General features: G+C 44.2%; 1 protein-coding gene across 13 annotated transcripts in view; it reads right to left on the bottom strand.

The window, feature by feature from the left end:
* Positions 1-15585, bottom strand: part of PRDM10 (PR/SET domain 10) — a 107005-nt gene that overhangs the window by 17136 nt on the left and 74284 nt on the right. For all 13 annotated transcript variants that reach the window (XM_061592655.1, XM_061592656.1, XM_061592653.1 and 10 more), the window contains 4 exons: positions 9158-9505; positions 3962-4117; positions 2697-2876; positions 68-178 (listed from right to left, as the gene is read on the bottom strand). In XM_061592655.1, coding sequence (XP_061448639.1) covers positions 68-178; positions 2697-2876; positions 3962-4117; positions 9158-9505 — 795 coding nt within the window. The remainder of the gene's footprint in view (positions 1-67; positions 179-2696; positions 2877-3961; positions 4118-9157; positions 9506-15585) is intronic.

Below are 15585 nucleotides of genomic sequence, written 5' to 3'. Positions count from 1 at the left end.
GATCTGTTACAGATTCATATGTGGAGTTTGATTCCATACCCGTGCCATAGGTAGGTTCATTTCATACCTTATCACAGTACTGACAGAAATAATCTCTGTTGGGCTTGATGATAGGCAGTGTTAGTTCTGGCACCTCTTCTATTTTCATGTCTGGATGTCTCTTTGATAAATGATTCACCTAAGATGAAAAAGCAACACGTTTTTTTAAAAAAATGTTACAGCAAACAGATAAAAAAACTGCCTCATATTGCTGCAAGGAGCAGGAACTCCTGTGCTTAAAGCCAGTGAGATGTTGAGAACCTGTGTAGCTAGAATACCGGACTAGACCAGAGAGTCCCAGGTTCAAATCCCTGCTCAGCCATGAAGCTCACTAGGTGACTTTGGGCCAATCACCTCCCAGCTTCATATACTGTTATAAAGATAATATGTGCATGTTGGGGGGGGGGAAGGTGGGATAACGTCATGAATAAATAAATTTGGCCCAGTAATACAGACCTACTGAGAAGTGTCAGATCTATCTACTGCTAATATGGTTAGTAATTATGTGCAGATAATGATTAGCAATGGAACTGAGCCATCAACCAGCCATTTAATAGTCTTGCTGCCATCAGTGGTGGCTGTTGCCCACTAGAACTGATGGGATGGAATGCAGGGAGACCAACAATAGATTGAGCCAGAGCCAAGTAATCCTAGTCTTGCCCCATCTTTTTCCCTGCAGATTCTGTAGAGGCAACAGAGACACTAAGGAGGAGGACGCTGACATGCAGTTCCACCCACTAAACCGGTTATAAGCAGGAAGGCAGGCAGGTGGCAACTGGCTGAGGGCAGACTAAGGTTGGCAGGGCAGTGCCCCATTCGCCCTAATGGATCAGACTCTACCGGTTGCTATATTCATAGATGATAGAAAGACAAGCATATTGGCACTAGTAGATACGTGCTAAGGTGAATTTTCACATTTTATTTTTGCAGTCTTAAATTGTAAAGCTGGAAGTTCCTGGTTTAAATCTCACCTGTCACCAGAAGGCCTTAGGCAAGCTGCACCCTCTCTCACCTTGTCCCCCTACTGACCTGATTTCCAAAGCTCTTGTAAAGATTATTGTGATTATGCATGTGAAGCACTGTGAACTCTTGGAATAAACGGTGAAAAAGCTAAGTATTATTACTACTGCTCTAGTACAGGGACTGAAAAATGCTGAGAGCTTAATCTGATTTACTAAAGTGCCTAAGGAGAATGTCATGTGACACAGGGCCAACTCATGTAACCAGAGCTGTGAATAGGACTTGAGTGAATCAGTATGCTCAGCACACGCTGAAGCAGCTGTGCGATTTTTTTTTCCAGCATGTGCCCAACTTGTAACTTGTCCAGTACTTATTGTGCCACTGCAACGCTGCTGAAAGCAAGTGGTTACTGGCACAGTAAATTTATATGAGCTGAGTTGTCAGGTGGGTGTCTGCTGAAGTTGTATGGATTCAGACAAGACAAGCTCACGCTGCTGCAGCTTGTCCGCACAGTGTAATGTCTGCACCTTGCTCAGGTGTATGAAATCCACAGAGTTGGAGAAAAATGCAAATTTCCTTGTCGGATTTTCCTAGCTAGCATGTGTTGGTAATTTTACAAGGCTACATAATAACATCACCCTGTCATGAGAGGGCAGAGTCAAACACTTTTCCTGGACATGTGGCAGCTGCCTTTTTCTTTTCTTTTTTTGCAAGCTGTGGCAGTTCTCAGCTTGTGGGGAATGGTTCACATTGCTCATTTACCATTAATAGATATTTTACAGACCACTGCACACCTCATTTGCTGCGTAGGATTCATTCAAATTGGCCCTAACTTTGACAACCAGTATAATGCTTAGCCAGAGTGTTGAAGGTGAATCTGGGAGATCAGAGTTCAAATCCCTGCTCAGGCTGACTGGATAAGCCTTGCAGCAGTCGCTCACTCTCTCAACAGTTTTGAGGAGAACACAGAATAGAATCATGTATGCTACACTGAGGACACTTCCAGACTGTTGCTATTTTCAGCAAATTCAGTTTATGCAATTAAAGATAATTTGGAACTCTTCCACAGATCAGATTTTTTGTAGTAAGGAAAGTGATGAGAAAATGCACTCGAAAGCATGAGATAACACTTGCTTTGATGCAGTGTCAGTCACATCCACACTATACATTTAGTGCACATTTAAAGCACATGGCTTCCCCAAAGAATCCTGGGAACTGTAGTTTATCCCTCACAGAGTTACAGTTCCCGGCACCTTTAACAAACTACAGTCCCCAGGATTCTTTGGGGGAAGCCATATACTTAAAATGTGCTTTCAGTGTATCCTGTGGATATGACCATCTTCCCTCCCCGCAAACAAATCAGAATGAATGCTCTTTCAATGGCCAATGTTATCTAATCTCTCTGCAAACATGTCAGGATGGATGTTCATTAAACAGGTCATCTGGAAGCACCGAGTTCCTTGGAGGAAAGGCATGTGATAATTACAGTAATATGAATAGGAATAAAGAAGGGAAAAAACAAGAAAAAAAAGCTTTCTCTGACAGCGCAATGGCAAGCTAGTTGTCTCTGAACCCCTACAGTCTTTGCTCTAAATTTGCATCATGCTCAGAGAAGGCATCTTGCTTAGTAAAACCATTTTCTAATTGGCAGAGATTGATTGGCTAAGACTTCAAGAGAGGCTTAGACTTCAACTAACCAGCATGCCTCGCCTCCGGAAACCCATCATGCACAGACGGCACTTAAACATGAAGCTCTCATAATCAGTAGAGGCTATCCGGGGCTTGAATGTTTTGGAGCGGCTAATTCGGTCAGCTTTCTTTGCTTCTCTTTCCGGATTGTGCATCCTTTGCATGTGCTCTCGGAGCTTGTCTTTTCTCTGAGAAGTGAGGGAATAAAAATAATGACGGGGGAAATGCTGATGCTTCTAGTTACCCACAAGCTACCGAAAGAAAACAAAATGCTAGACAAATCACAGAGTCAAAAATGAACATTACCAAAGTTGAGAAAGTGTACTTTTCCATAAGAAGGAAGATTCTCCAGGGCTAATGCTGAAGATATAAAAACCTTTTTTTTTGTCAGCTGCTCTCAAAAAAATGCTGAAGAGAATGGATTCTTTACCATAGGAAATCCTACCAACATTTAGGCCAATTACAATAGGTTTACCTGATGCAACATGGACAAGTTCTCTTCCTGTGAAGCCCTTCTTAAAGTTTCCCTTTTGTATTAGTTACATGGCTGAGCATTAAGAAGTGTACACTGAAATTTCTATTATTACTATACAAAGCTCTGTCAATATGTGGAGCTTTGCAGAGCTTCATAAGCAAAAAAGACACACCCCAGTCCCAAGGAACTTGCAATTGAATGTTGAAAGCAAACATCCACATTCCAGATTGCAGTTCACTGCTAGTAGACCAAGTTTCATACCAGATGATAGGATCTTGGGTTGTAGATAGCCATTCACCTGGTCACTTATGGCAAGTAAAATAAGCCTCTAGGCTACAAGGCCAAAACGATTTATAAAACTTGGTTATTTTTTCCAATTGGGTCACAAATGAGCTTGTAAGAATTTGTGTGGGCGAGTGATTTCTATGGATGTGTTCGCAAGGCTGGTCTAGCCTCATAGTAGAAATTGTAACAGTAACAGAAATATTCTTTGAACTTGTGTATTACATTGGTATCAAAGGAAGACATTTGTGACTCACAAGCTAGTAATATATTTCTAGTGTGGCTTTTCATGATGAGCTGCTCACTCATGAGTTGCTGAAGTAAAGCACTACCCACACACTTCCATATGTGCACATTGCAAAATGCACACAGTGTGGATTGGTGTGTGCCAAATCACCATGACTTTGTGTGCTGGCAGATTAATGCTATTTTTGAGAAATCAGTTTTGGCAACAAAAGAGAAAGCTGTCACTCTGTTACTGCTTATGGTACACACCAAACCTGTTGACTGCATTACCTTGAACTGCTTGCCACATGTAGAGCACAGGAAGTCCTTACGGTCTGAGTGTCGCAGCATGTGAAGTCGCAACTTGTCGGGGCGGCAGAAAGCCTTATCACATTCAGTACACTGATAAATCTTTTCTGAATGGAAGCTGCGCACATGTTTCTTCACCTGGAGAGAGGATCAATGGAAGAAACCAAAATATCATTGCTCAAACATACAGCAAATGGACCAACGGGCAATTCCAGTTAGTAACACTAGTGGGAGACTCTATTGCTGTTACTGCTCAACTGTCTTTCTTTGCATAGTATCTATCTCCGTACAAAACTGTAAAAAAAAACAAAAAACACCTTAAACCATTCAAGAAAAACACAATGTACGTGAAATAATTCTTCAGCGAGGCTTTAGAATCCAATTCTAAACATCTGAGAAACAAAGATGGAAAACTCTTAAGAGCCATCTTCCCAGATACAGCAAAACACCATACCTAAATGGTGCAAAAGGAGTGGATCACAGCACCAGAAGTGCTGATAAGAAAACAAACAAGATAGCAGCCATGTGAATGAATCTTCACCTGATTATTTTGGAAACAACGTAACCTTGCTAAGAATAGTCCTTGACAACATCTTCAGTGTTGTGTCTCGCTCCCACAAGAGACAGTGATGGCCACCAACTTGGATGGCTTTAAAAGAAGATTAGCCAAATTCATGGAGAATACGACTTTCAATGGCTACTAGCCACGAGGGCTGTGCTCTGTCTCCATGGTCAGAGGCAGTATGTTTCTGAATACCAGTTGCTGAAAATTGCACAAAGGCAGAGTACTCTTGTGCTCAGGTCCTGCTTGCAGGCTTCCTACAGGCATCTGATTGGCCAGTAAGAAAAGGATGCTGGACTAGATGGGCCATTGGCTGATCAAGCAGGCTCTTCTTATGTTATTATACATTGTAAGCAGAACAAGGTTTCCAATAAAGGAAAACATTTTTACCATACTAGCATCTTAAAACTGTCATAATCAGTAGAACAGGAATGACTGACTGGTGGTCCTGGGACCAAATATGGCCCTAGGATGATCTTTATCTAGCTCCCAGAAGCCTCACCACATTTTAATCAGGATGTGTTTTAAAAAAGAAATTGCTCGTACTTCCATTTGTTAGGAAAACAAATGAAACACTGCATATTTCATATAATTATAATTGTATAACTTTTTTTTGCACACTCTAGGAAAGGCACAGATCTAATCAGATCACTGTGGGGATCTTTTAGAAGGGACATTTGTCCCTCAGTCCCGCCCCCATTGATGGTCTCATATAAGTCCATACGTTCTCCTCCTGAGAAGCCCTTCTTGCTAGGTGATGCCAATTTTAGAACTTAAGTCTGCAGCCAGGGTGTGTTGTATGTTTAAATTTCGTACAGCAGGGCTAGTGCTTTTAGGCGGTTTATAATTATTATATTATGTTTTGGTTGTTGTTGTAGTAGTATATAACCTGACCATCTGTTGGGGCATGGATTATTCTGGCCCACAGCATAGCGTGGCTTTAAGAATAGAGGAACTGGCCAATCCTACCATCTAGGATATATCTAGTTAATCTAGGCCATTGATAAGCATGATCAATTATGGCTGTGGAGAACTGCATTACTGGCTGAAAGGCTGGTGTTGAAGCTTGGGAAAAAGATGTTCCACCTTACTTATCAACGGTTATTGGGACTGGTGGCATTGTGTGAATGAGTTGTTTTTTAAAAAAAATACGATTTGGGAACTATAATCAGATCCACAGATGTTTATTAAGAGTTCTGTGATTCAGAGTATGGGCAAAATGAGTCATTTGGACATTTGTTGTAGGGAGAAGTAGAAAGAAGAGTAACAGGGAGAGAAGCTTGATGGGGAAAGGATGGATGAAGTTTTACATCATTTTTCTGTATTATGTCATAAGTTGTTATGTCTGTAATCTTTGTTACTGAAACAACATGCTCATTCATTTCTCTTCCTTCCTGTCACTTGCAAGAGCAGGACCTGATCTAAATGATCCAAACATTAGGCAGGTATTGATTCATTTTGAGTACATTCCAAGAACTCTGCTTACCTATACATTCTCCTTCTATTTTGTTTGCCAGATAGCAGTCTAAGCATCGGCATCATGCCTGAGATACTACACTCTAAAACCTGGCTGGGGGAGAACAGAGGCTGACCTTGCCTTTATCAGTATACATTCTGCCCCAGGAAACTCCCCTGTCCTTCCCCTGGACACTCAGGTGCAAGATGTTTATCTGGGACCCTCTTGAGTATATGTACTCAGCAAACAATTGCATAATAGAGCTATGATTGAGCATTATATCCAGCTCTGTTCAGTGTTTGGGGCCAGAGATGTCTCTCCTATACCTCAACCTATCAGAAAACTATGAAGTGGCCCATGAAAGAATCCTGCCTTTGTTTCATCAAGCTCACAGCAGGATCTCTGATCAAATATTCAGTGAAACCTCAAAGTCTGAGCACTGAAGATAAAACAGATCTCTCATGAAATCTTACTATTTTTCAGACCTAATGATACCACAGAGGGCTTTTGTTACTTTTATCTTTTCAATACAAGCACTTAGGAAGTTGAGAAGTAATAGCCACTTTACAGATAAAACATATTTAATTATGAACACAAAATCACATGAAATGGGGTAGTAAAAATTCCAGAAGTGGAAACGAGAAATATAACTGCTCAGATCATATCATTACAGCTTCTTCATATAATAAATTTCCTACAGCAAACAAGTAACATGTGGAGGATGTCACACATACATGTACGTATGTCTTAGAAACCTTGACCAGCTAATATTTAACCTGTTTCTTCTTCTTTAGGCCTAAAGGGTTCTGAAGATGGTGGGTGTTTTGAATCTGAGACTCTTCAGCTTCAACATCAAAGAAGCAGCGGTCTCGCTGTGGGTATGGTTAGCCAGGCTAGCAGCCAATGGAATTGCAAGCAAATTCCTGGTCTTGGGATCTGTAGTTATGGCATGAGCATCCCAAGTGGAACCCTCTTTCTCTAATGATGACACAACAGGATACGATGGGTCAGCCCTCAACACAGCTGAAGTCAGAGCTGGCTTACAGCAGATTTTGAGATAAGAATATAAGAAAAGCCTGCTGGATCAGGCCAGTGGCCCATCTAGTCCAGCATCCTTTTCTCATGGTGGCCAACCAGATGCCTGTGGGAAGCCCACAAGCAGGTCCTGAGTACAAGAGCATTCTCCCCTCCTATGGTTTCCAGCAGCTGGTATTCAGAAGCATACTGCCTCCAACAGTAGAGGCAGAGCATAGCCATTGTGGCTAGAATGTTCCACTTATGTCTAGACCTCGTCAGCCATCTGAAGAGCCTTCTCTCACAAGAACATGCATAGCCCGGAGGCTCAGTTCTTCTGTGCCTACCTGGTAACTACTTGACAGTGATGGCAAATGTCTACTTTGTGAGATGCCCCCCAAACACAACAGACAGAGCTTGTGCTCATCATTTTGAGACAGCTTGGTGCCACAGGAAAAAGCCTGCCAACTGAACCACAAGGCCAAACAGGAGAGGGGGGGAGAGAGTCCATGCCCATAAGGGTGACCAAGAAAACAAAACAAAAGACAGATATAACCATGAATAAGAAAAAGAGTGAATAAAAGCTGAAGTAAAGAAAGAGGTAGTTTGTGTGGTAATAATCATTACGGGGGGGGGAACACTGTAGCAAGAGAGCTGTTCCGTTACATAGGCAAGAGCCGTAGCTCAGTGGTAGAGCATCTGCTTTGCATGCAGGTTCAGTCCCTGACATCTCCAGATAGGGCTGGGCCTGAAACCCTGGAAAGACAATGGAAGATGAACCAATGGTCTACCTAGGCGCAGGGCGGGATTAAGCTGAGGAGGGCCCCTAGGCTGATTGGTGTTTGGGGGGCCCTTCTCCTCTTAGGCACGCATGTGTGCCATCAACCAAGATGGCGGCAGAGGCTTCAGCCCCTTAGGGAAACCTCGGCCGCCATCTTGATTGATGGCAAACCGCAAAAAACAGTGGAGAAAAAGGTAAGTGAAGCGGGGGGATGGTGGGCGGTTCAGAAGCTCTTGTCCCGCGATCCGTGGCTCCTGTCCTGCTTCTGTGGATCGCAGAAGGAGAGTGGAGGGACCTCTGTAGCTCCAGGGGTCCTCAGGCCAGTGCCCCACGGGCCCCCAAAAGCTCCGGGTCCCTAGGCTTCAGCCTACTAGGCCTAATGGATAATCCGGCCCTGCCTAGGTGTAAGGCATTGTTCTATGCTACCTCTGTGGCAGTCAAAAGGGAACTGAGCAGGAAAGAGGGGGACCACTGATATATGTGCATTGAGGGCAGGGGTGCGGTGCCTGCCTGAACTCTACCCTACCTTCAGAAGCTTACCAAACAAAACTCTGAGCAAGCAAAGAACTGTATGTGTGACTGCATAGAAGCCATGAAGAACAAGAAAAAATGAGCATTACATTTGTAATATCATCCCCCCCTTCCAGCATCATTACTCTTGATGTGTGGAGTTTGTTTGTTTATTATATTTGTATCCCACCTTTCCTCCGAAGAGCTCAAGGTGGCATACAAACATGCTTAAAAAAGATTTAATTGATAAATTTAATTAACTATAGATTTCCTTGAACAATTAGTAGAAGCCAATTTTAGTCATTGAGGATCAAATTTTAATTTGCAAGATTTAGTGAAGGGCAGTTTTTATATTTTTGAAATTATTTTGGTTCCAAGGTGCAACTGTAATGAATAAAATAAAAATAGTAAAGACTTTATTTGCAGTAACAAATTATAGCTTTTGTTTGTCAAATTGTGTTATCTCAGTCTTATCTCTAAAAACGCATCTATATGGAGTTCGTGATAATGTTAAAACACATTCAGTGTATTAATCAATTAATTACTTTAAAGGCAGATGATTAATCAGTTAAAACATTCAAACTGGTTTCCAGCCCTTGTTTTAATTAGTAAATCAAGCTGGCCATCCCATGGACTGAAAGCAGAATAAACTCTCAAACTGCACTTCATAAATCATTGTGTGCACAATTTTTCCTACACGGCAATGATCGTGTAAAGAAAATGTTTCAATTTATCTTGCCTTTGACTTCTTGCAGATTCTCAGCATGAGAAAACAAAACGATACAGAGACCCTACTGGGCACCAATGTGACAAAAAGACTTGGAAGTCAGTACTTTCAATCCACCTATTACTCACCTGGATAAAATCTGGAAAGCGCTTTTTACAGGTAGGGCATATGAAACAACCATCGTTAACATGCACTGCCACGTGATCTTTCAACAGATCCAAGCGGTCAAAAGACTCAGGGCAGAAGATGCAAGAATAGGTCTTTTGGTCCAAGTGAAATTTCATGTGACTCTCCAGGGCACTGGTATTAATGAAGCCTTTGTTGCAGATGTCACAGGTCAGGGGACAATTTCCTTCCCTCCCATGGAACCGTAAGTGCTGATCTAACTTGTCCTTATCGCGGAATGCCTTCCCACAATGCAGGCATTTGAAGGGACGGAATGACTTTCGGATGAACAAGTGCTGGAGAGCAGCATTCTGAAAAGATACATCCAAGCAAAGGCATGTTAACTAAACAAGACACCGAAGAGTTAAATTTCCAAAAATGGCATATATAACCTATCTGCAAGAAGCACTTGGAGAAACAGAAAGAGAGGGAAATGGATTTGCCTAAGGACAAAACGTTGACTCAGCAGCAGAGCTAGGAAGAGGCACAGGGCTTTAGTGTCTGTATTATGATTTCCCATCGAGACACATTTTGAAAGACTCTTACCCTGATCCAGCAGTTTGTTTACAGAAGCATTAGGTCTGTCACCATCATGATGCTTTTCTGCCAGCAAGGGCTGCTCCATTCATTTAAATAGGTGAAGAAAATATGGGTCCGTCCAGTGAAATGAAATGCACAAAAGCACAGACACACACTTATCAGGGCATATGGGGTGTCAACCCAGGGGATCTCTAATGGGGATTCAGTTTGTACATTGCCAGCCAGCTCAGGCCAAAAGGGATCTGCAAGGGGACTGAATGCACCTGGCAAGAAAGCCTTTTTTATACCAGCAGACAAGAGTGGGGTTGGGTGGGACACCTTCTGACCTCTGTAAATGCTTCTGGGTCAGGCTTGCTCATTACTCTGAACAACTAGAAGACTTTATTCTTGATGCTTCATGCTGGCTATGGATCTCTTTCACCTTGCTCCGTTTGTTGTTGCCCTGCCCCTAAAGACAACAGATTCTGACACAGGGGCTATAGAGCGCTACAAATTTCTATGGAAACAAGCTCCTTCCACTAAAGCAATTGTGGCCCTCCAGATGTTGCTAAATTCCATCAGCCCCAGCCAGCATAGCCAATGGTCAGGGATGATGGGAGCTGTAGTTCAGCAACATCCAGAGGGCTACAGGTTTCCCACTCTTGCACTAAAGTAATCTGACAAATGCTAATCATGTGCAAATTCTGTAGTCTTTTCAGGGGCTGATTATACATTTTTATCTTTATGGAATATTCAACGCACTGAAGTCATCACTTGCCAGGTGCATATGGTCTGTTCTGAAGCTCTTCTTGGGATGGAACTGTGTATGGAATTTTAGAAGGACTATATCAGTATACAGATCTTGGGTGAGCAATGCTTTATATATTTTTGAACTGGTTTATCTGTATGTGTTAATCGCACACTGACTGTTGGATTGCTTCCAAAAATGACCAGTCTGTGTCAGGCTCCCCCCCTTTCCGTTAAGAAAACCCATGACAAGGCATCTTCATGTTGTGTGTTTCTTCCTCACCTAGCACATCCCCCACCAGCAGCCAATAATGTGAAGCTGGGTCAGGGAAACACCTGATGTGATGACATCACATCAGAGGAAGACTGCCTGCTGCTTTAGGACAGGTCAGGTTCTTTGTCCTTCTAGCCCAAAATCATTGGCTCTGACTGGTAATGACACTCCAGGTTCTTAGACAAGATATTGCTGTTGTCCTGCCAGCTCGCTTGGATGCGAGTGCCATCTCTGCACTGGCGTTGTTGCTGGACTCTGCTGTGTTCTTGTTGTCACGTCATGCCATCTAACACCATCTGATACCATCTCTACTACTCCACTTTCACTTTATAGCCATCAAATGGATTGTTGTTGCTGTGTGTTAGATTGATTGTGTGATAGTGTAGTAGTAAATGTATGTTTGAATGTATGAGTGCGGATAGTTTATGATTTAATTTATAATTTATAATGTACATTGGAATGTATGAGTGTGGACAGTGTATGATTTAAATTATTTTATTTTTACTGCGGTCTTAAAGGAGTGGCTGGCAGTCTCCGGGGTGTACGGGGTGGGTCTTTGCTTTTATTATTGTTTTAGGACAGGCCTGTCCATTAGGCAGCAGGGATAGGGGCATGTGTAAACCAAGGGGGGATGGAACAGAGAAGGATGGGGGCCAAGTTATATCAAGATTGGGCGGCAGGCGCTGGACTGATGCTAGGGGCAGACCACGTCAATTTAGAGGAACAGGGGATAGATGCGTAATACCCATTCCCTGTTCCGGGTCTGCCCAAAACCATAAGTCAACTGGGGGATGCAGGATTCCTACCGACCTTCGACTGCTGCTGTGTAATGCCAGGTCTGTGACACAAAAAACATCTGTCATCCATGATATGATACTGGATGAGTGCGCAGACCTGGTGTGTATTACGGAAACCTGGCTGGACGAGGCCTCAGCTCCCATTCTTGAGGCCATGTGTCCGCCAGGTTTCCATTATGCGCAGCAACCGAGGGTAGGAAGGCGGGGAGGGGGAGTGGCAGTCATCTATCAGGAGTCCTTGATTTTCACCAGGCCTCCGCTCCCAAGGACCAAGTTTGTTGACTGCATGTACTGGAGGTTGGGCCCAAAGGGCAGTTTGGGGATCCTGCTGGTGTACCGCCCGCCCCGCTGCACGGCAGACTCCCTGACCGAGGTGCTGGAGGTGGTCTCGGATGTGCGAACGTTGACCCCAGAACTATTAGTGTTGGGGGACTTTAACGTACATGCTGAGACCACTCTCATCGGAGCCCCTCGAGATTTCCTGGAAACCACGGCTTCCTGGGAACTGCACCTTAGTAACACTGAGCCCACCCATGTAGCCGGTCATGCCCTCGACCTTGTATTTGTCCTGGGAGTGGTGGGGAGTGCTCTGAAGTTGGGGGCTATTTCTCTTACCCCCGTGTCATGGTCAGATCACTATCTGGTGAACTTTGACTTCTCGATGCCACACACACTCCGCAGGGGTAAAGGACCTATTAGAATGGTCCGCCCCAGGCGCCTGATGGTTCCGGATGGATTCCTGACTGCGCTGGGGGAATTGGAACCTGCTGAAGGTCGCCCAGTCGAAACCCTGGTGATGGAGTGGAATGAGGGAATCACCAGGGCATTAGACCAGGTGGCTCCGAAACGTCCTCTCCCCCTGAACAGAACTCAGACAGCACCGTGGTACACACCCCGGTTGTGAAGTCTGAGACAGGAGGTGAGACGACTAGAACGCCGGTGGCGGAAATCCCGCTCTGAAGATGCTCGGACACATGTTAGAGCAGCAATAGCTGCCTACCAGGTGGCAATAAAGGCAACAAAGAAAGATTTCTTTGCTGCCTCTATTGCATTCGCAGAGTGCTGTCCCAGGAAGTTGTTCCAAGTGGTCCGAAGCCTGGTCGGTCCAGTTGCTCAGGAACCCTTGGAGCATTCTAAGGCTTCCTGCGACAAATTGGCAAGGCACTTTGCCGATAAAGTCGAACACCTGAAGAACTTGATTCCGTACACTGTGGATGCAGTAGAGGATCCAGAGTTGACCAGTTGCAATCCGGTTCAGTGGGATCGGTTTCGGCCTCTTCCTTCTGAGGATGTGGACAAGGTACTTTCAACGGTGAAGCCTACCACCTGCCTGATTGATCCTTGCCCATCATGGTTCCTTATGAACTGCAAGGAGAAATTGGGCGAAGGGATCAGGGTGGTGGTAAATGCATCCTTGAAGGAGGGTGTAATGCCACCGGCCCTCAAGGAGGCAATTATAAAACCCATCTTAAAAAAGTCCTCCTTGGATCCCCAAGTCTTGAACAACTTTCGCCCCATTTCGAACTTGCCATTTTTGGGCAAGATCATTGAGCGAGTGGTGGCCAGCCAGTTGTCAGCACACTTGGATGAAACGGATTATTTGGATCCATACCAATCGGGTTTCAGGACTGGACATGGTACTGAAACAGCCTTGGTCGCTCTGGTGGATGATATGAGGAGGGCATTAGATAGGGGAGAATTCACCTTTCTTGTCCTCCTGGATCTCTCAGCGGCTTTTGATACCGTCGACCACGGTATCCTGTTAGATCGCCTGGAGGGATTGGGAATGGGAGGCACTGTTTTACAGTGGTTCCGTTCCTTTCTCTCTGACAGGCATCAACAGGTAGCATTGAGGGATGAGGTTTCAGACCCTTGGCCCCTCACTTGTGGAGTGCCACAGGGTTCTATCCTCTCTCCCATGCTATTTAACATCTATGTAAAACCGCTGGGAGCCATCATCAGGAGTTTTGGGCTGCGGTGTCACCAATATGCTGATGACACGCAGCTCTATTTCTCTTTTAAATCCTCACCGGAGTTGGCTGTGGAGACCTTGTCCAAGTGCCTGGAATCCGGGAGTGGGTGGATGGGAAGAAACAGGCTGAAGCTCAATCCTGATAAAACCGAGGTGCTACTTGTGGGTGACAGGGGAAAGTTGGGTGTTGTTGACCTGAAGCTTAATGGGGTGAGACTTCCCCTGAAAGATCAGGTCCGCAGCCTTGGGGTTGTTCTTGATTCCAAGCTGTCCATGGAGGCTCAAATTTCGGCAGTGAGCCGGGCAGCTTGGTATCAACTACACCTCATACGGAGGCTGCAACCCTACCTCCCAATTCATCAGCTCCCACTGTTAGTACATGCCCTGGTCACCTCTCGATTAGACTACTGCAATGCGCTCTACGTGGGGTTACCCTTGAAAACGGTCCGGAAATTACAGCTGGTACAAAATGCAGCGGCTTGTCTGCTCACAAATAGCTGCCGCCGTGACCACATTACGCCGGTGTTAGTTCATCTACACTGGCTTCCAGTTGTTTTCCGGGCCCAATTCAAGGTGTTGGTATTAACCTTTAAATCCCTATACGGTCTCGGCACAGTTTACCTGAAGGAACACCTCCAGTACCACCAATTAAGCCGCCCGACTAGATCAGCCACACAGGGCCTTCTCTCAGTCCCACCAATGAAAACAGCTAGGTTGGTGGGGACTAGAGAGAGGGCATTCTCAGTGGCAGCCCCCACTCTCTGGAACTCCCTCCTGTTCGATCTCCGCCATGCCCCTTCCCTGGATACATTTCACCGGGCCTTAAAAACATGGCTCTTTGGACAGGCCTTCGGGATCTCCTGGGTGGGCTAATTTTTCTATGATTGTTTTAAATTGTTTATTGATTGCCCTACATTGTTCTATACTGCTGCTATTTAAAATGGTTATGGTGGACTGCATTGTATTTTATTCTGTATTTATATTGTATTTTATCAATTTCAATGTTGTACGTCGCCTAGAGTGGCTTCGGCCAGATAGGCGACACAAAAATTAAATTTTACTTACTTACTTACTATATAAAGAGAGGAAGAGTGATAACTCCAGGTGCTTGAAATGCAATTTATTCTAGGCTGGGCCTGTTGTGGAACAAATCCTTCCTTGGGGGCATGTTTTTAGCATGATGATGCCTGTTCCCTGTGAGTTGCCAGGGACTGAACCTGGGACCTTTGTGGCACGGTTGCTACCACTGAGCAATGGTTTCCTTAACTGCTTATTATCAGGGGAGGAGGAGAGAAATTCTAACCAATACAAGATTGCTGAAGAGGAGAAACTCCAATCAACACAGGTTCACCTAACACAGGGTTGGGAAAACTGTGGCTCTCCTGATGCTGCTGGACTTCATTAGCCTCAGTCAGCATGGCCAGTGGTCAAGAACGATGTAGTCCAACAACATCTCCAAGGCCATAGGCTTCCCATCCCAGGCCTAACAAATTCTGTTGGAAGAACTGTGTGAGAGAAGCAGGCTACTCATTCTTTTATTTTGCTTGCCAAAGGAAGCAGTGCTTTAGGCTAGCTGCTGAAAAGGTTTCATGGGACTCTGGCTGAGATCTAACAAAAGATCCTGTGGAGAATATTAAGGCATGCCATGCCTTATTCAAAATCTGAGGCATTAAATTGGTTTTAAGAATTGGAGCAGCAATTCTTTAGACATTAATATGAATGCTCTGGAATTGCTTCTTTCCTTCTCCATTCTGTACAACTGAGGCGCTAGAAAAAAAAATCAGTTTTCATTCTGTTAATCAGAAAGCATATCAGAAACCCATCATTTTCTTTTTAACATGATTCATGATCTCTGGAAAACAAATGAAACTTAATGAAGGCAATGTGAGGCAAAGTTTTAGTGACAACTGAAATATTAGTTGTTCAGGCTTGAAAAACATAGGCATGTCGTACTTAGCCATGAAGAAAAATGTGTTTAGCTCTAGAAAAACTCAGGACAATTGATGCCATTTATAAATGAGACAAAAACTGATTACAGCAAGCAATTATGAAGGGTTTTTCCCTGTAACTTTCTCCTTTACC

This window comes from Rhineura floridana, chromosome 12 (assembly GCF_030035675.1).
Source record: "Rhineura floridana isolate rRhiFlo1 chromosome 12, rRhiFlo1.hap2, whole genome shotgun sequence".
Classification (NCBI taxonomy): domain Eukaryota; kingdom Metazoa; phylum Chordata; class Lepidosauria; order Squamata; family Rhineuridae; genus Rhineura; species Rhineura floridana.
This window is presented reverse-complemented; position numbering and strand designations above follow the sequence as displayed.